Source organism: Colossoma macropomum, unplaced genomic scaffold, assembly GCF_904425465.1.
Source record: "Colossoma macropomum unplaced genomic scaffold, Colossoma_macropomum, whole genome shotgun sequence".
NCBI lineage: Eukaryota > Metazoa > Chordata > Actinopteri > Characiformes > Serrasalmidae > Colossoma > Colossoma macropomum.
Window position 1 is genome coordinate 41,710,250 of NW_023494788.1, and position 20,512 is coordinate 41,730,761.

At 40.2% G+C, this 20,512-nt stretch overlaps 2 protein-coding genes across 4 annotated transcripts; both read left to right on the forward strand.

The window, feature by feature from the left end:
* The first annotated feature begins 926 nt into the window (after positions 1-926).
* Positions 927-9,393, forward strand: rlim (ring finger protein, LIM domain interacting). 3 transcript variants are annotated; one of them, XM_036569387.1, is made up of 4 exons: positions 927-1,105; positions 3,141-3,342; positions 6,861-7,034; positions 7,148-9,393. In XM_036569387.1, the coding sequence occupies exons 2-4, from the start codon at positions 3,174-3,176 to the stop codon at positions 8,773-8,775; spliced, it is 1,971 nt and encodes a 656-aa protein (XP_036425280.1). In that variant the 5' UTR covers positions 927-1,105; positions 3,141-3,173; the 3' UTR covers positions 8,776-9,393. The 3 variants fall into 3 exon arrangements, with proteins under 3 accessions (XP_036425280.1, XP_036425282.1, XP_036425281.1); XM_036569389.1 differs by lacking the exon at positions 927-1,105 and adding an exon at positions 1,123-1,275; XM_036569388.1 differs by lacking the exon at positions 927-1,105 and adding an exon at positions 1,283-1,630.
* A 3,589-nt stretch (positions 9,394-12,982) lies between these two features.
* Positions 12,983-16,748, forward strand: glod5 (glyoxalase domain containing 5). The gene is made up of 4 exons (XM_036569390.1): positions 12,983-13,155; positions 14,098-14,253; positions 15,413-15,568; positions 16,472-16,748. The coding sequence occupies exons 1-4, from the start codon at positions 13,108-13,110 to the stop codon at positions 16,592-16,594; spliced, it is 483 nt and encodes a 160-aa protein (XP_036425283.1). The 5' UTR covers positions 12,983-13,107; the 3' UTR covers positions 16,595-16,748.
* Positions 16,749-20,512: the final 3,764 nt, after the last annotated feature.

Here is a 20,512-nt window from a genome sequence, read left to right on the forward strand (position 1 = left end):
TGTCATTATATGCTGTTATTGCACTGCCTTTTTCATCTTATGTTATAGATCTTATTGCAGATTTTTGGTATATTTCTATTTGTATATATGCCTGTAGATAGTTTTTTGTTTTGTATTTATTCTTCTTTTTATATTGTTTCACCTTTATTACTAATACTGTCCTGTGTTGTGTGACGGCTACAGGCTGCTAAATATCCTTCGGGATCACTAAAGTATTTATCTATCTATCTACACTCTTCTATTTAAACATATTATGTAAATTGGATGTTTGTTGTCTTCAGACAAATATCAAAATCAGACCTTTTCTCATGTAGAGCATGTAAATGATCTCAGTTTGCATTTAACCATAAATAACATAAGTACAGGGTGTCCCAAAAAATTGACATAATTTGAGACGTGAATATCTGACCAACTGGGCAAATGAAATTAAATAGGCTTTCATGTTGAACAGTACAAGATTTATTTATCAAAATTCGAACAAGAAATTCAGAGGAATGTAGATTTTATAACCAATTTCACAAAGCTGATCTTCCGATACTGGTGGTGGTCCAGACCCCTTTGTCCTGCACAGACAGCCTTCCTCTTTGAATTTTTTGCACCATGTCCAAATTCTGCTTTCCAGTTGGTGCATTTTTATTGAATTTTCTCGAAAATGCCACTGTGTTCGAGCATATTCTAACACACAAAAACAAAATGCCTTTTCATTTCTAGTGAATGCCATTCTTCAACCTGAAAAAAAAATTCAAAATTAAACTTCGTCAGTTTTTATACATTTTGCTCAAATTTGAGATCATCTGAGAGAGAACTGGCTGTGTTATTAGACCACAAGATTATGTCATTTTTTTTTGGGACGCCCTGTATTTAACAAAAATAAAATAAAAGTCGCCTCCCCGCGACTTTTGTCTTGCCTCATGTATTCCCTGAACTCCGGTACACCGGAATCGAGACGGTCGATTACGGACGGTCTGACAAACCGATGCTGGAGCAAACGGACACGGACTCCAAACACTTGGATTAAAAAGACTGATTTAAAGTTGAACACAGACGGCCGTGACTACGGAGAACAGATCGGCGACCGGTGGAGAAAATCAGCGGATCGTAAAAGGTCGGTTTGGTTGTGATGTCAGTGGTCCGTTTGAAAGGTAGCTGTGCAGGAACGGAAGCTAACGTGCTAAATATGCGGCTCGGTTCACCTTTACCGTTGTTTTGTTGTTAGCTCGCTCGCTAACGTGGCGATCGGCTGAATGTTCGTGAGTTCAGAAGGCCGTTAAGTCGGTAATGTGAGCTAACCCTGGTTTCCCAGCCAGTTAGGGGCGGTTTGGCCAACCAGTCTCCCAGATTTCCTCTTCTAAAAACGCTCAGCTGCTCTTTTGGCTTGAGAAGTAGCTCGAAGTAGCGCAGCGCCGTTAGCTCGACCCCTAACGCCGTGAGTGATACGGCTGTAATTGCGGTTACTTTGCCGTCGATTCCGTGTAGTTTCGGTCGGTCTTTGTCAGCGTTAAACTGCTGTAAGTTACTAAATCCGGCGTTAATGGAGTACCCGGCCTGTCTGAAGTTAGACGGCTATAAAAGGTGTCGCTAGCAGTTGCAGCTGCTGTTGACAACAACAGTGATCTGTGCTTTAACCAAGGTTAGCAGGCGATTGTGAAAGTGCTAACCTAGCTTGACTGCCGCTGTAAAAGCAGCTCTCTTAGTTTACATGACGTTGGTTAATATAGGAACACGTTGTTTACGCTTATTAGCTGCTTAGCTAACTAATTGGATCAACTGCCCTGGACGGCGTCGCTGGTCTTCCCCTCCGGTCAGCTTGCTAAGCTAACCGTTAGCGTCACTGCGCTAGCCAGGCTTGTGTGTCGGCCTTCTTTCTTGATGCCATTTTGTTTTCACTCTTGCTGGCGTAGTGTCTCTCTATTAGTGTCCATTTTTTGATCCAAGCTGTTAAAACACACTTAAACCTTTTATAACGAGTCGAGCTTTTAAAAGTAACCGCGCGGTGTTGCTGCTGTTTGCCGTTTTTCCGCGATGCCATTTTGTTTTCGCTCCGCAGTTCATAGGTTAGTGTCCATTTCTCGTTGTAGTGTCTTTTAAACCTTTACAAAAAGGCTTTAACCTTCTTAAAGCAGTTCGATGGTAACCGCGATGTGTTCGTACAGCCCAAGTATAGTGACCACTGCCCTCTATTCCCTTAATAATGTGTGGGAATTTCGATATTTTACGTTTCTTTTAGCTGGTTGGGTTGTCCTCATGAACATGACGAACCCTGGAGGCTAACTTGAACAAATTTAAATGACCAGAACTCTGGTTATGCATGTTAGAGATGTCTGGTTGAGAAGCTAAAAGTTTAAATGATTTATTAAGTTTGTAACTAATGTATCTGTAAATTTCATAGTGTCTACTGTTGTCTAGCTAAGTATCTTAAAGCTAATTATTCAAGATTATTTATTTATATATATATATATATATATATATATATATATATATATATATATATATATATTATTGTGATAATAAATTTGCTGAATACTGTATTATGTAAAATATATCGCTGTTGTCGGAACAAAACCTCGTATCTCCAAATTGGTAACTTTACAGGAAGAGGAAATAACCCACTTTACTTTTAATGTAAGTCAATGGAACCAGACTTTTTTCGAAGTATATTTTGGTCATTTCTTTTAGTCCATTCATCATGAAATTTACACACAGCATAAAGGCCAACGGGCACTTTCAGATTATGTCAAGAACTGAAAAGCAGCAAAAATGGAGATACGAGGTTTTCTTCTGACAACAATGATATATTTTACATAATATAGTATTCAGCAATTTTATCATCATAACACATTAACAGCAGTTCAGGTTTTCTTTTTTTTACTTGTCCCTGAACAGTTAATTTAAATAAAGATGCATTATGGTAACGAGAATCAAGGTAGAAAATGCTTTAAAGTAGAAAAATAATTACCTTTTTGCTGCATCATAAAGAGGTCCAGCCGACCTGCTAAATATATGAATATATATTGTTTATCTACATGATGATTGACACTTATTTAAGGCTGCTTAATGAGAATGATCCACTTAAGAATTGCCTTTTGTTCTTCTATTGACGAGCATCTCTGTGATGTGAATTTTCGGTCCCTTGTGTCCAGGTGGTGCTGACAGTCATTTTGGCTTTAACAGCCATGGAGAGCTCAGACAATGCAGAACAAGGGGGCAGCGAACAGTCCGACTCTCAACGCAGGCAGCAGCGGGACCGCCTGGACCGAGAGGAGGCTTTTTACCAGTTTGTTAACAATCTGAGTGAGGAAGACTACAGATTGATGAGAGACAACAATCTGCTTGGCACCCCAGGTAACAAAGCTGTTTTTTTAGTATTTGCTGTATTAATTTGACGAGTTACTTTATCTTGGTAGGAGATTTGTTTCGTCATTACAGGGGCATGAGACAAATGATAAAAGCTCACTGCTTTCAGTACTGTCGGTTTTCTTTTTCACTTATGATGTGACCTTGAATACTTTGTGGGTCGGAGAACTTCAACTCTGCATTGAATGCTCTTATATGCTTTTACGTCCCACCATATAGAATTTGATGATGCAGAAATAAACACGTGTTGCTGACTGGCTGTCAGCTCGGCTAATTGTGCACTCGTGTGTACGCATTGATTACTTACGGTCTTGAGAAGATGTAGACCTTTCTTTATAGCGCTTACTAGAGGAACAGGAGATACGGACAGTGGTTTGAATGGTGTAGTTCGTCTATAATACTGAGAGCAATGCACAGTTACTTCTGGTCCGGGTCCCTTCACCCCACCCCTTCTCACCTTGTGTGTAGCTGTGTTTTACTTTTGTGGTTTGAATTGTTGTTTATGTGCTTAAAACAAAACCACCAAGCACTTTTGTGGACCTCCTGAAGACGCCCGATCCATTTCTGTCCCGGGACAGTGGAAAGGAATGTTATTTCGGAGCATCCTTTAGCCGAGACCCCTGCCAGGAGATGGCATTGAATGGGCAGTTCTTGTCCTGGTAAGTGCGGTGGTTTTCAGTACTGTCCTGTTGCTGTTTCACAAGCTTTTCTGAGCAACTGGTAAACAGTACAGAATACTGTGTTTAAGCCCACTGCTTTAAGCAGGGGGACAATGTTTAGAGGTGAAATTCTGCATATTCGACTTTGCTTTGAGAGGTTGATGGTCAGGTAAAATAATCAGGCACAGATAATTAAACACTCAAGGTGAAGGGCAGTTTGATACTTGGATATGCTGCATGGATTTGGTCCTTATAAACTGATAAATCATATGGAAATTCTCCAACAAATATCTGGGTTGACTATCTGTATACCTCAGTTAGTGCTGGGCGATATGACCTCAAATCAATATCACGATTAATCGAATGCTTTACCTCGATTACGATTAATGAATGATTATTTTGTTTGTTTGTTTTTTTGCCCTCATAGTTCACTGGCAAGGTCTGTACTGTAAATATGCTCTGCATATCTTAATGTAAGTCGTCTCAACAGCCAGATCAGAATTCACGTGGCTTTTACGTCAAACCAGCTCGACATTCGTCATGATTTCGCTCTGCTGAGACTCATAAACATTTGAAGTGATATTTCTGTACAAAAATTAGAAGACACTCATCCAGAACCCTCCGTGTTTGAAGAGATTTTGAAAGAAATGTCCGAACGCGGCCGCAGGAGAACGAGGCTGCAGCGTATAGAACAGCTAAAAGTCTGAAAGCAAAGTTTAAAGAATCCGAGGACCCGAACCAAAGAAGTGACCGCGCCCTTTTTACGGCTCGAACACATTCTGGGTGATGAGCCCAGCTGTCAGTCAGTGCAGCTTCATGATGGCTCCTGAGATGCTGGTGAAGATGAAGCTGATCCTCCGGGAGCGACTGGTGTTCGTTAGCAGTCGTGATTGTTCACCTCTGGATGAGCCGTGAAGCAGCGTGATGATCTGTTCTTTAGTGCATGTGGGTCAGTTTAGGAGCTGATCTGTTCAGACTGATGTCGCAGATCACATTTAAAAGATATTGTGAACAGCCAAACAAAACAGTTGGATTTGGTGAGAAAGTCCTGCTGTATGAACGTAGCCAGTGTAGCACAGTGACCAGCCATGGATGTAATTTCAGTAGGCAAACCTGCTAATGTTCACGAGTATCAGTGAAGTCATCTTATGTGAAGAATTAGCAAAGAACTGGGAAGATTGTGAAGCATTGTTCTTTTGCGCATGTGGGTCAGTTTAGGAGCTGATCTGTTCAGACTGATGACCCATACAGATCACATTTAAAAGATAATCTGAACAGCCAAACTAAAAGATTCGATTTGGTGAGAAAATCAGATTTGGGCCACTTTTACCTGCTGTGTGAACGTAGCCTTAGCTTCCATGTCACGGACTGGACGTGGGAGTCATGTGATACACGCGTGGTAGTAAGTTTTTAAGGGGACAGTCCATGAACACACAGAGTGGGGAAAGGATTAACAGAATTAAAAAAAATCTAAATAACCGACATGGGCAGGATTGCGTTGGTTAGAGGTTCTGAATGTCGGTTTTGATTACTTTTCGATTAATCGCCCAGCCCTAACCTTAGTAACTTAAGCTGGTGTGTCACTACTTAACCGCTTGCTGAAGCTTCAGACAATCAGTCTGTTTCATTTAAAGTTTATCAAATATTTAACTGTCTTTATAAAGTGATTGCACTTTCTTTGGCTTCCCGGTGTTTGACCAAACAGTGTAAGCCTGCTCTTTTTGATACAGAAACTTTGATAAAATTGGTCTCAAAACAGCAGAAACAGTCCTGGCATGCTTGAATACAATCTAACTGCATTGTGGAATTGAATAAAAGCAATTTAACTGTCAAATGTTGGTGATTATCTGGTTGTTGGATATGCAGGAAATATGTTTAAAACCTGCTGTGCTGAAAATATGCAATAATGTAATTAACATATTATTGGTTTCAGTTTAAGTATGATTAAAAAGGTAAACTCATCTCCAAAAATGAGTCCTCCTGAGTTCATGTGCTTCGATAATAGATGAGTGGCCCTGTTGTACAATGCGTTCCTCAAAGTATTTAGACGTTGGGTTATTTAGTGTTGTATACTGAGAAAAACACTAATGTTCATCCCAGTGCAAAGGATCTCCTTATGGAAATTCTAGTTATGCTTGAGATTTTTAAAAGCTTTTATTGCAGTGTTTGAGTAGACTTTTTTCAAGAATTCATTTTTTCCACTTTTATTAACTCTAGAATCTTTTATGTCCCACCATATAGAGTTTGGTTATGCAGAAATAAACATGTTAAACAGATGCCTTTATTTTACCTATTCAAATCCACAATTGGACATCATTTAATAATTATATCAATCCCACTAATAATTTATATGCATGGTACTAACTCTCTCAATTCTAGAGGGAAGGTTATTGTTAATTCCAATTGTTTTTTGTTGTTGTTCCCATAATGACGCAAGTCTTGCTTGCACTTCATTCAGAATTGATGAGCAGTCTTAGCAATTATTAACAGGCAAAAAGTCGGATATGCAGCATTTTACAAGTTTTTTTTGGTCTTTAGTAATAATGTCATCAGTTTTACTCTTCAGTGGTGATATAAATATTTAAATTTGTAAACGAAGTTTTCTCTCTGTGGATTATTTCCTTCTCTTATTGCTTCATCTTTGTTGTCGAATGATGAAAATTAATCCGGAGGGATGTTGAATAAAGTGGACAACTTGCCTCAGCAACCAGTGCAACCGTCTTTCGACAGCCAGCCCAGCATATATGCGGTCTCGGATTGATGGGCAGTTATGGAATATATGGAAACCTTACGTCTGTTGTGAAAATGATCAGTATTTTAACCCTCAACATATGTTTTTACGATCAGGCGAGATTACTGAGGAAGAGTTGGCGAACCGCCTTCAGCAAATCAAAGATGGCCCTGAGCAGCTACACAACGATAGCGGCAGCAACAGCGGTGGCGGTGGCGGCGGCGGCGGCAGCAGCAGCAGCAGCAGCGGTGGCAGCAGCAGCCCTGAAGGCAATAGTGAACAGCCCCCAGGTATGTTGGTATTTTCTGATTCATATGTAAATTACTCCGTTATATATTACCTGCTTTTCTGTTGAATTTCTCTGGAGATGCCAGTCATGAAAAATAGTTGTTCTCTTCTTCAGTTCCAGTATCGGAGGGGACAGAAGAAGCGTCCAATGGCGACACTCTCCTCGACTGGCTCAACACTGTGCGTCAGACTGGCAACACCACGAGAAGTGGTCACCGGGGCAACCAGTCGTGGCGGGCGGTGAGCCGAACCAATCCAAGTAGTGGAGACTTCCGTTTCAGCTTGGAGATCAATGTCAATCGCAACATAGCCGAGCAGCAAACACAGACTGACGCTGAGCGGCTGGAGGGAGACCAAGCCCCTCCAGATGGTCCTGTGTCTGAGCCTGAGGCGCCCATGGAGACAGCAGAGGTGGTCGAGGAGCCTGTGGTGGAGGAAATGGCTGTCATGGTGGAGCCTGAGCTGCCTGTTCCTGACAGTCCAACTGTAACCAGCCAACCTAGTCCACAGATTCAGGTTTTAACTCCTCCAATTGTTACCCCAGTAGAGCCACGTAGAGGCCAGATTAGAGCACGTAGCCCAAGTCCGGAACAGCGCAGAACCAGGGCCCGTACAGCTAGGAGTCGTTTACCTCTCAACCTTGACCAGTTGGACGGGCTTCCTCAGGCACGCAGTGGCCTGCCTTCTCGCAGTCACGAACCCCTCTCGGAAGCAGCTCCTCAGATAGAGGGCAGTTCCAGGACTAGGCTGCATGTTCTGTCTAGGCAGAGCAGTGTTCAGGTGGAAAGCCAGGAGTCTGTAGCAGATCCCGAGCCACCTCCAGCTCCTCAGCAAGGGGAGGCTCCTGCTGGAGAAGCAGGAGCTTCAGGCCGGCGCCCTCCGACTATAATGCTGGACTTGCAGGTGCGTAGGGTGCGGCCAGGTGAGTACCGTGAGAGAGACAGCATTGCCAACCGCACCCGCTCTCGTTCGCAGACTTCCAACAACACTTTCTTGTATGAAACCGAACGCGGAGGCTTTCGCAGGACCTTCTCCCGTTCTGAGCGGGCAGGAGTGAGGACATACGTCAGCACGATCCGCATTCCCATCAGGAGGATCTCTGACGCTGGTCTTGGTGAGGCCACCTCTTTGGCTCTACAGTCAATGATCCGGCAGATCATGACTGGTTTTGCCGAACTTAGCTACTTTATGGACTCCGACTCGGACTCTTCAGACTCAAACCGCGGTTCCAACCCCTCTACAGATCTCCCTGACACGCCGGTAAATCCTGACACTGCCAGCACTTCTGTACCTGAAGCTCCCGTTGCTAGTGCCGGAATCTCAAACGAGGGTGATGCCACAGAAGCACGAACAGAGGAGAGGGAGGGAAGTGCGGAACCCTCCCAGCAGCGAGAGAGCAGGCAGAGGCCGCGAGCTGCCATTAGCCTCGAGGAGACCGCCTCTCTGCCCTTTCTGCGACTTGCACATTTCTTCTTACTCAATGACGAAGATGACGACCAGCCCAGGGGCCTCACCAAAGAGCAGATCGACAACCTCTCAATGCGCAACTTCGGCGAGAGCGATGCGTTCAAGACCTGCAGTGTCTGCATCACAGAGTACGCAGAAGGTAACAAGCTCCGCAAGCTGCCCTGCTCGCACGAATACCACGTGCACTGTATCGACCGCTGGCTTTCGGAGAACTCTACTTGCCCCATCTGCCGCAGGGCAGTCCTCGTTTCTGCCAACCGCGAGAGCGTCGTCTAGCTATAGTGCAGAGTCTCCCATCATATTTCAATTATTCTTTCGCCTTACAATAGCATTTGGTACCTTGTGATGTGAGGTGTCTCATAGACACGGTCAAACCCAACCTATTTTAAGCCATTGAAAGTTTTATTGGATGTGCGGAGTGCATTTGTAGTGGCACATACTTTGACATGTTTATATAAAATACCCTTTCTTTCGCTTGCTTTGAAACATTGACTCACACACGATGGAGTCCATTGAATATTGTTCACCAAAAAGGTAACAGTTTCAAGAATTGAGAACCAATCATTTGTACATGAGCTCGGGTGTGATGTGAATACATGAATTTTGATGGTTGAAGGATCTATTTATATACTTTTTTTTTTGTTTGTTTTGATTATCATAAGTGTTGTTTGGGTCCGACTCATGTCTGCAATGTTAGGTTCTCAAACATTAACCAGCGTCATTATTACTTAAGTATACATAAATGTAGAGAACTTTAATGTTATTTAATGCTTTTATATAGGTTAGGTTTGGGTTTGGCTTAACAAGAACCTTTCCTTCCACTTCGGCCTGGGTTTTCTGACACAGATTAGGCCTAGTCTAATGGACTAAAAGACATAGCTAAAAGGAAATCGTAATTTTCTCACTAAACTTGGCGTAATCTGTCTGAAAAAAAGAAGTAATCGTCCCTCAGGGATAAAAAGCGAACTTCAGGATAAGACATTTGTAATGAATGATTATCCATTAATATTGTGGTGAAGTTATTCGGTATTCGGAAATTCGAGGACAAATCATTGTTGCCATTCTTTTGCAGTTGCTTCCAAGACTTTTCAGCTTTGACAGTGGTATACAAAGATAAGCGTACCATTGCATCGACCGCAGAATCGAGGAGACTTGCCTACATATCACAGATGTTAGTGCAATATTTCCTAACGAGGAAGACTGTAAAGAATTTGACCTGTACGAACTTGCTGTAGACTGTGAAGATTTGAAGACGTATCGCTTGAAATGCAAAGGTTCTTTACAGTTTCTGTATATTGCAATAGCACTACACTGTCGTGCCGAGCTCAAACACTTAGAAGGGTATCAAAGTTGTCATATTATCCAAGAGTAGGGTTTTTATGTGTTACGATTTCCTCTCAAGAGATTAAAAAAAATAAAGTTTGTGGTTGAAGAGCTATTCTATAGAATCAGTAAAAACAAAAATCCTAAGATCTTCTCGGTGCTTCTGCACTGGAGCTAACTCTGAGTATGATGTCTGTCTGTTCACAGCAGGTTTGTATTTTGCACTGTTGGCATGCAACCTCTAGTCCAGTTGTCCTTAATATAGTTAAATTAAAATTCTTTAATAAATGCAAGTTACATCTTAACCGCAACCCAGTTTGCAATATGTCACTTTGTACGGCCAATTCACTCATTTTAAATTTTTAAGGAGCATTAATGTATCAAGTTCCCATAAGTTCCCCCGGCTTCATCTCTGTTCTTTCCTTGTTGAGTTGTGATGGGGGGACTGTTTGTGAATTATGCTTATCTGCTCACAAACTGACCACATTAACTATGCACTGTAGACCAGTGTGTCGTGTAAATCGACTCCAGAATGCATCTTTCCTTAGACCTAACTTCTGAGTCTGGAGCGGTGACATTTAATAATCCAGGAGGTGAGGCTCCTTCGACCACTCGCCATGAAATTAATTCTTGTTCTGCACATTGTCAGTATTTTCTCATGTTTTTTTTTCACCTTGTATTCAGTTTGCTCTATTATTAACCCGATGAGTCATGGTATGATCTTCTGAACCTCAGGAGACGGAGTGTGGGCTTGTATTTCTGTCTTAAATCGAGCTGGAAAACATTGAGTTCCAGAGGTGGTTTTCATCAGTAGAGCTGTTCCTAAAGTTGTGGTTGGGGGATTTGACTTTTATGTTGACTTCGCATTCGTTGACACTTGGTTATTTAGGTGATGTGTTTTGCACCACCAGTTTTCCTCCAGGATCATTGGACATTGGACATTTCTGCAGTCTGCTGAGCTGAGAAGCAGCTACAAACTAGTCTGTTCTGGCTTCATCAAGCCACAATGTTATTTGTATATTACAATAAAGATATGTGCAACCACAGTGGCCTGTTTGTTTCTCTGGAATATGAATATAGTGCTGTGAACTACTTCTGCTGATGTTCTACACTGAAAGGCTCTGCTTAGCAGCCTAGGGAGCATCAGAATCTCTCAATTTAATCTCTGAATCTCTGGCAAAGAATCAAACTGATGACTTTTACCCCAAATGCAGTTGTTATACTAGGGAATGTTTAGTCTAAAGTTTGCTCTTTCAGTTGTGTATTGGAGCTAATGTAGGTAATAATTAATGGAAGTTTAACCTGTAATTATTATTTTGCAAACTGTATGCCTGTAAAAGCACTGCCTAAAACGTTTAAACGTTTAAGTTGTCCCATATAGACTTCAAATCAAATCAAATCATGTTTGTCACATGACATTTACAAAAGTACAAAGGTGGGTGAGATTTGTATGTAGACCCCTTTGTAGTACTTACATACATATATAGAATATACACACACCGATCAGACATAACATTATCATCACCTCCTTGTTTCTACGCTCATTGTCCATTTTATCAGCTCCACTTACTATATAGGTGCACTTTGTAGTTCTACAGTTACAGACTGTAGTCCATCTGTTTCTCTGATACTTTGTTAGCCCCCTTTTACCCTGTTCTTCAGTGGTCAGGACCCCCATGGACCCTCACAGAGCAGGTACTATTTGGGTGGTGGATCATTCTCAGCACTGCAGTTACACTGATGTGGTGGTGGTGTGTTAGTGTGTGTTGTGCTTGTCTGAGTGGATCAGACACAGCAGTGCTGCTGGAGTTTTTAAACACCTCGGTGTCACTGCTGGACTGAGAATAGTCCACCAACCAAAAATATCCAGCCAACAGCGTCCTGTGGGCAGCGTCCTGTGACCACTGATGAAGGACTAGAGGATGACCAACACAAACTGCAGCAGCAGATGAGCTATCGTCTCTGACTTTACATCTACAAGGTGGACTGACGAGGTAGGAGTGTCTAATAGAGTGGACAGTGAGTGGACACAGTGTTTAAAAACTCCAGAAGCACTGCTGTATCTGATCCACTTGTACCAGCACAACACACACTAACACACCACCTAAATAGTACCTGCTCTGTGAGGGTCCATGGGGGTCCTGACCACTGAAGAACAGGGTAAAAGGGGGCTAAGAAAGTATGCAGAGAAACAGATGGACTACAGTCTGTTGTAAAATTTTAGCTGATGATTGTCATAAATAATTGCAATTAACAACTTAATTCTCTTTTTTATGCATTGTGTACATCTATCTGATGAGAAGCCTTAAGTGGCTAAATGGGCTGATTAGTCATCTTCCTTCCTAGCTGTGTTTACCTGGTAGCTAATACCGGTTGTACTGTTGATACACTAAACGCTGTACACAGTTACATGTAGAGTTGAGCAAATCTACATGCTGTAAAAATAAATGAATTAATCACGCTGCCCTCTAAACGGTAGAGCACCAAGTTAGACGCCAGAACTTTGTTTGATTTACTGCTCTCGTTTTATTTGCCTTTAGCCAAAGAACCAAGTTCACATTGCTGCTTAAATCTAATGAATGTGGAAAATCATTGCGATTAGACGATTATATAATCACTGTGATTACATTGTTCATTTTATCAGCTCTGCTAACCACATAGCTGCACTTTGTAGTTCTACAGTTACAGACTGTAGTCCTGTTTCTCTGCATACTTTGTCAGCCCCCTTTTACCCTGTTCTTTAGTGGTCAGGACCCCCACAGAGCAGGTATTGTTTGGGTGGGGGGTCATTCGCAAGGAGGTGGTTTTAATGTGGCTGGTTGGTGTATATTCAGTAACTCAATTTATGGATTTGTGGTACTGTATTTTCTCAGAATGACACTAAATGATGAAACACCTTGGGAAACCAAGGTGGGGTTTGCTGGAGTCGCACAGGTATGTGGAATCCATGAATCGCCCTACTGTCTTTATTTAGGGTTATGATTTGGTGGAGTTCAGTGGCTTTGGTTTGAAGTACTGCCTGTTTTGTAGCCTCTGACCTCATATATCTTTCATTAATTAAAGTGTGTCCGTTAATTTGACCATTACCTTCAGCTGCTTTTAGTGTCCGTTACCAATTAAACGTACCTTTAGTACAGCAACAGGTGGGGCTTCAGTAATTACGGTAAAGCGTCGCGCACTCTGAAATCGCTGTCCACTGAACTTCCCATCAACAGCTGGCAGTTAGTGCTACTTCGTCGTGAAGTAGGGTCCCCTTGTGACGTAGTGTGGCCATCTAGGGGTGCAATGGCTTTGAGAACCCTCTGCGTTTTTCGCCACGCGAGCTCGATCACGGTAAAGTCACACAACGATTATTTTACCTCTTTACTGTCCTGACTCTGTTACGGTTGGGACGAGGCTGAGTAGATCGGCGCTTCAAAAGCGCCTGCGCAAACTTTTACAGTAGCCTTATATGCTCAGCTGTAGCGACCAAATGTGTTTTAACAACAAGAAGACTATTATTAACGGGTTTGCTTCATTCTGACAATAAATAATGATCAGTATTGTCTATTTTACAGACCTTTTCAACCTATATATTGTGTATTTCCTTGTACCGTAATCACTCGAATAAGCGACCATGTAAAAAAAAACTACTAGCCTACTGCTAAAATGAGAGAACCCAGAAAATCAGAGACATAGTCAGCAAATGTGGGTTTATATGGATTACATTTCCGCCACTGGAAAAAAGTATAGACATTTAATAAGTCATAATAATGAGAAAGTTTTCCATAATAACGACTTAGTGTTTCATAGTAATGAGATTACTACTAATTACTTACTATTTTAATAATGAGGACATTTTCTCATTATTAGAAGAAAGTAAGTCAGAATTCAGAGATGCTAAGTCAAAATTTCAGGGTGGCATAGTAAGACATAATTATGAGATACTAGGTCATTATTATGGCATATAAAGTCATTATAATGAGATGCTAAGTCATAATTTTGAGATATTAACTCTTAATTATAAGATTGAATCTCATTATTATGACATACCTAGGCATAATTATGAGAAGGTAAGCCATAAATATGACAGCAAGTTGTAATTATGAGATGCTAAGTCTTAATTATGGGAAACACTGTCATCATTTTGACTTAAATGGCTGTATATTCCTTTCCAGTGGTGTAAACAGGCTTCCACAGGTTTAGGCTGGAGTTCAACTAAAATTGCATTGTTAAACCCAAGATTAATCTGAAATTTAGTCACTAATCCTAAATGTTTCCTTTTTCTTCACAAAGTCCACCGTCTTCAGTGGGTCACTTTCAACCCGTCTGAAAAGTTCATGTCCAGTTCAAATCAGCCGTTTGGACCATCTTGTTTTGACGGTTCGGGATTTGAAGAAAACCACCCATTTCTACTCCTCCGTCCTGGGAATGGAGGTAGTCAGTTTTAAGGTAACTAAACTGAAGTCATCACTCTAAAGGCCTATAACACAGTGGGTCAGTAACGGCAGTTGTTTATAGTAAAGATTTTGTATTAGTTGAAATTCTGTTCATCTCTGTAATTGAACTTCCATAATTAGGTTACACTGCAAGATTGGCCACACGGTGGCAGCATTGTACGAGTATTGTTCACAAATTTGCTTCTGCTTAATTAAAGGCTCTTGGTTTACTCACTGATATGGTTCACTCCAGTGTTTCTCATCCTTCATACGGGTGTAGTGTTGATAGAGAGACAATATAATCAGTAGTGTAATCTTTTAGATTACTTATAAGGTGTCATCTAATTGATTAGCGTCACTAAGTGGTTTTGTAATTGGTATTTTGATTTCATACAGTGCAAAAAAAGTGTCTTTCTTTTTTTTTCTTTTTTCAAAACCACAAATAACTATTGTTAAATCAAGAATTAATTAAAGTGACTAATTTATTGATCTTGTCTTATAGAAAACACGATCATTGAAACAGTAATCCCTTAAAAATAACTCCTGAATTATTGCATCTTTTTTTAAAAGGATAAAGGGTGAAATAACTAATTTTCCAAATCAGTATCATGGTATACAATTTAAGCTAGAATAAAGTCATAAGGAATAATGTGAAGATGTTTTAAGTCTGACAGCTTGTTTTGATTGGACTATTTTGTTCCATTTCAGTGGGTGAAGCACCCAGTAAATGACGTACCTCACAGTTAACTGTCCGGTCCTAGATAGCAGCTATAAAGTGGACAAACTAGAATTATAAATCTAAAAACAAACTGCTTGGCAACAGGGTCACTATTTTGACTACAGTGTTTAATATAGTCACATGTGTTGCTACATGTATCAATAAAACTGAAAAGCAATATATCAACATCCATAAACAGGTGTAGATGATTTATATTGCCCAGCTCGAGCTTACAGGGAAATCATGAAACTGAGTGGTGCAGGCGGACTTCAAGACTACAGAGCTCACTATACTATCATGTTAGCACGGTGCACAGCTCATGACCTTATCCTTTGTTTATTTCATGACTGTTATACCAAATCATTTTTTTCTGATGTTAATATTATATTCTCAGTTCCTTATGCTGTATTAAACACATCAAACAACTCCGTTACGGCCTTCCTCTCTCTTGTAGGGAGATCGTAAAGCTTTGAGTTTTGGAAATCAGAAATTCAACCTGCATGAAGTTGGGAAAGAGTTTGAGCCAAAAGCCCAGACCCCAACCCCAGGCTCAGCAGACCTCTGCCTCATCACAGAGACCCCACTGGCATCTGTAGCTGCTCATTTGAAGGTGACCCAGCACTGACCGGAATATAGTCCTTTCTAGAAAACAATGTGTAGATGAACACTCTTAAAAATAAAGGGTCAAAAGAGGTTCTTTGGAGTGACGCCAGAAAAGAACCACTTTTGGTTCTCCTTTCAGTGGATGGTCCTTTCAAATTTGACTTAATATCTCAAAATAATGACTTACTATCTCATAATAATATGATTTTTTATAAGAAAGTAAGTAATTTTGAGATGCTAAGTCATATTTATGACATAGTAAGACATTATTTTGAGGTACTGAGTCATTAATATGAGATACAAAGTCATAATTATGAGATGGTAAGTCGGAATTATGAAAAAGCCATAATTAGAAGAATGTAAGTCATGAGATGCTAAGACATAATTATGAGAAGGTAAGTGATAATTATGACATAGCCATATGACATGAGATGCTATGTCATAATTATGAAATGTTAAATCATAATTATGAGATTGAATCTCATTGTTATGACAGTCAAAATTATGAGATTTTAATTATGACATATGAAGTCATTATTCTGGGATGCTAAGTCATGATTATGAGCTGGCTAAGTCATGACTATAAGGTGACTTACCGAATGACTTACTTGGCTACATATTTTTTCCAGTGACAGAAACAGGCTTCCATAGGTTTAGGCTGGAGCTAACTAAAAATGCATCTGTGAACCCAAGAATCTTAAATATCTCCTTTTTCTTTTTTTACAAACAGGTTTTTTAGGTTTAAAGAACCTCTAAAGACTTTACACCAATTTTTTTTATACCGATTTTCTTAGATCTGTTTGTCCAAGCTGAGAATCATTTCAGACTAAAACCTAATATAAGTGGAAAACACTAACATCAAATGCATTTCTGCTTTATATTGACATGGACGTCTCATCTTATTGTCCAGGCCTGTGGTGTGAGTATTGAGGAAGGACCAGTCGAGAGGACAGGAGCAGTGGGCCCCATCACCTCCCTCTACTTCAGAGACCCTGACGACAACCTGATAGAAGTCTCCAACTATGAGCAGTAGACCAGAGGGGGGCGCTGTTGACTTTCTTAATGCGATCCGTGCTGCTGGAATTTGTACTGATGGTACATTAAGAAATGCACACCAAGCCTTTTATTGTAACGGAAAGAAAGGAGGTCATTCCGGTCATGTAAAATAAATTTTTACACCATGCTCAGCATCGCTGTCGTCCTACGTTTTAGGTGGTTCCTTTTCACTCACGCAACTTTGGTCCGAGCACAACTAGCCTTCTCAAATTAGGGCAGATAGAATCAGCTGCATGTTCCAAGACCTAATTACGGGTCTCTGGGTTCACCAGCAGCTTGACTGTGTATGAAAAGCACTTTTGTTCAATGAAAAAAAATCCTTATCTTGCATATCCAGTGCACGAGTGTAGTTCAGCAGAATTTAGCGCAAAGGTATTATGTGTTTCTGGGTAAAGGAAGCACATGAGGTAAAGGAAGAGAGGCAGCGAGGTCGTGAATGGATGGTGGAGATAACATGATCCTGTTTTGCTTTAGTAATACATGATTTATATCACTGCTGTCGGAAGAAAACCTTGTATCTCCATTTTTGTCGTTTTTCAGTTTTTGACATAATTTGAAAATGCCTGTTGTCCTTTACAGTGTGTGTAAATTTCAAGGTTCCATTGACTTACATTAAAAGTGAAGTATGTTTTTTCCCTCTCCTGTAAAGTTACCATTTTGGAGATACGAGGTTTTCTTCCGACAACAGCGATATGTAACGCTACACACAAAAGTCACTGGTGTGAGGATGTGTGAGTGAGGCCTGGCTGATAAAATTGGCCAGTGTTAATTAAAGTTTCACTAATTTATTTGCATTAGTTTAAGCACCATTAATCTCTCTTTAGATAGTGTGTAAGAAAACTGTGTTCAGGAATGTGATTCAGGAATTTGAACATCACCAAAACATAACAAATGTACAGTTTGAACACCTCTGGTAAAATGATATGTTTTTTGATATTCTAGGTTATAGTAAGTGAACACATCCTCTACAGGGAACAACCCTAATTTTTTCTGCAAATGTTTGTGCATATTTCAGATTTATTATTAAACAGAAAATATCATCTGTGCCATAACTTTTCCACAGGTCACATTTTATAGTTAGTGTTTTTCCCCTAATATGTTGATTTCAGCAAATAAACAGTAATTATGCATTAAAATGTGCAGAAGTGTGTTCACTTTGGAGGATATTACTAAGAAAATCAACTGTGTATTATTTAAAGGTGTTGTTTTCTACACTGTTTGAGTATTTTTATTTTTTTCCTGGGTGGGTTTATGTACCAAAAACAGTCATAATTAATTTTTTACCTGACCGTTTTCAAACCTCTATTTATTCCTTATAATTCAGCAGGCTGTTTTTCTCACTGTGCCTTTTCAGATGGGATTAGCGCTGCATGGGGAGGTGGAGGAAAGTTTACAGCAGGACGTTTATAAAGTTTAGGACTGATTAGTAATGAGACATCTCAGTATGATTACAGAGACTGGAGCGGCTGTCACACCGGAAAAGTTCCATATGCAAAACATTTGGCTGCTCACGAATAGAAACCATGGAAACATTTCATTTTTCATCAATTGAATTGAATTGAATTGAATAATTATTCATCATTTTGCTTAAAGGGGCCATATCAATTGATTTCAAATGACCAAATGAATGTTCCTCACTCTTGTGAAATTAAAGAGTCGATGTATTATGTAAACATCCTTAAAGTTTCAAAATGTACCATTCACTACCCCCTCAATACAGTCCATAGATGGAAAGTAAACTAAAATAATAGCCTGTTTTGAATTCAGTGTTTCTGTGATGTCATAAAAAGCAAAAACGCATTTGCACATATCCACCCGTTCACGCTGAAGTTATAAAGAGTGTTGCAGCCTGTATGGCTTTTTGAATGAGGCACAATACAGCCTAACCAGAACAGAGCTCATTTACACATAGCAGTCTTACAGACACAGGAACAAAAAAACAGCCTGTTTTATTCTTAGGCATAAAGAGAGGTTGGAAAATGATGATGTAAAAAGTTAATTATTGTTGTTTGGCGCATAAACAAACACAAATATTGTAAAATAAATTACAAGGAAAAGGAAATTACAAGAAAAAATTACACTTGAGATAGAACGATACTTACCAGCTTGATTTGGGCCACTGAGTGAACAAGTAAAAGCGTCTTTGAGTGCAAAACTCAGGATAGGATGGAAAATTTACCAACATATTAAGCTGTCAGAATGTTTACTGAGACGGGAGCACACTGTCTATAAGAATGGCAGATGGAGGTTTGAGGTTGGACTAAATTTTCTGAGAAACATGGGAAATAATTTCATTACCCCACCTTCCTATGCAAAACCAATCCCGTCTAAATAGCACTTAAAACTCATAAATGTAAACAACCTCTGTTGTGACTGACCTCTGGCTGGCTCCATTCAATATGCAGCCTGAGCTGAAACACCGCTTATAGCTTCAACATGAATGAGTAAACTAAACTACTGTAAGGTTCTCTGCCTTTTATTTGGGTGTGAGAAGTTTGACAGTTAATCATATTTAATTATCATAATTGACAACTGACAATCAGTCAGTAAAGCACTGTTTAACTAAATGACTGGAGTCTGTTTACTTAATCACCGTATAAAATCACATCAGCTGTAATGGTAGAGATGAGTAATACTGGTTGCCACCCAGTGTACGTGTGCAGCACAGGGGGAACATGAGACTCCAAGCATTGTCCACTCCTGAGCTGTGTGCCCAGAAGAGGCGAGAGATCAGGAAATTTGTGCTCGACAGTGAGTCACCCAGCGAGGCCTGGAGTCTCACGTTGCCATGTTCATGTGTTTCTCTTAAACACCTGCTGCCCAGAACCACATTCTGTCCTGGACTATGTGGATAAGAGCGAGTAGCACACATTACCCCTCAGTGCTGCGCTGTGCTAGGAGTGCTGGCTTTTTCTGTAGCGGTACAGAACAGAAATCCTGTCACAGTAGATCCTTAAAATCCAATAGAAGGAAACCTAAACTGAAATTGTTAAAGCAGTAAAGGTTTTACACAGTTTCTCCTTTCCGCAGAAGTAGGGGTCATCCCTGTGCTCCCAGCGTCCTTTATTTTCTCATTGAAGTTTCTATGAAACAGTCTATGGGTGAAGGGCCCAAGGCCTCTGTGTTCTCTCTTCATACTTTGAGAAATTTGAAAATATTCTCAGGGCCCTGTTCCCTCTAATTCTTTAGAAGAACGACTGTATTCACTATACATTATACAGTGATGGACAGTGTTCATTGACATCAGTTAATCAAAGTATTCCTGAGCCCATGTGGTGACATCCATCACAGAAGCAAATTGACTTGTAATCCCCTGCTGTCTGAGGGATTGAAGGTCAGGGGCATTCAAATGTGTTTTTTGGCTTTGCTTTTTACACAGAGCTTTTTGCAGGTTTCCTGGATCTTTTGATAATGTTATGCAATTTAAAGTGTGAAATATCTGAAATCCTTGTAAACAGTCAGTGAGGAATGTTATTCTTAATCAACTGGACTATTTGTTGATGCATTTCTTGTCAAAGTGGTGAGCCTCGACCCCTCCTCAAGTCTTTCCTGGATGCTCCTTTTATACCCAGTCATGATACATCATCTCTTTTAAAATGGTTTCTGAACATTTAACAGCTTTCTTAGTCCTAAATTTACCCAACCCACCATTTCTGGAATGTGTTGAAGCCAATGATTTTTAGAATTAATGTATATTTACAAAACATAATGAAGTGAACAAAACAAAACATTAAATATCTCGTCTTTGTTCTGCTTTCGTTTAAATACAGGTCAAAGTGAATTTACAAATCACTGCTTAACGTTTTTTGTTTGTTGACTAAGACTAACTAAAGACTAACTAAAAATTGGGTTTTGGACATACTGCTTAGAAATAGACTCACTTATTGAACAGCCT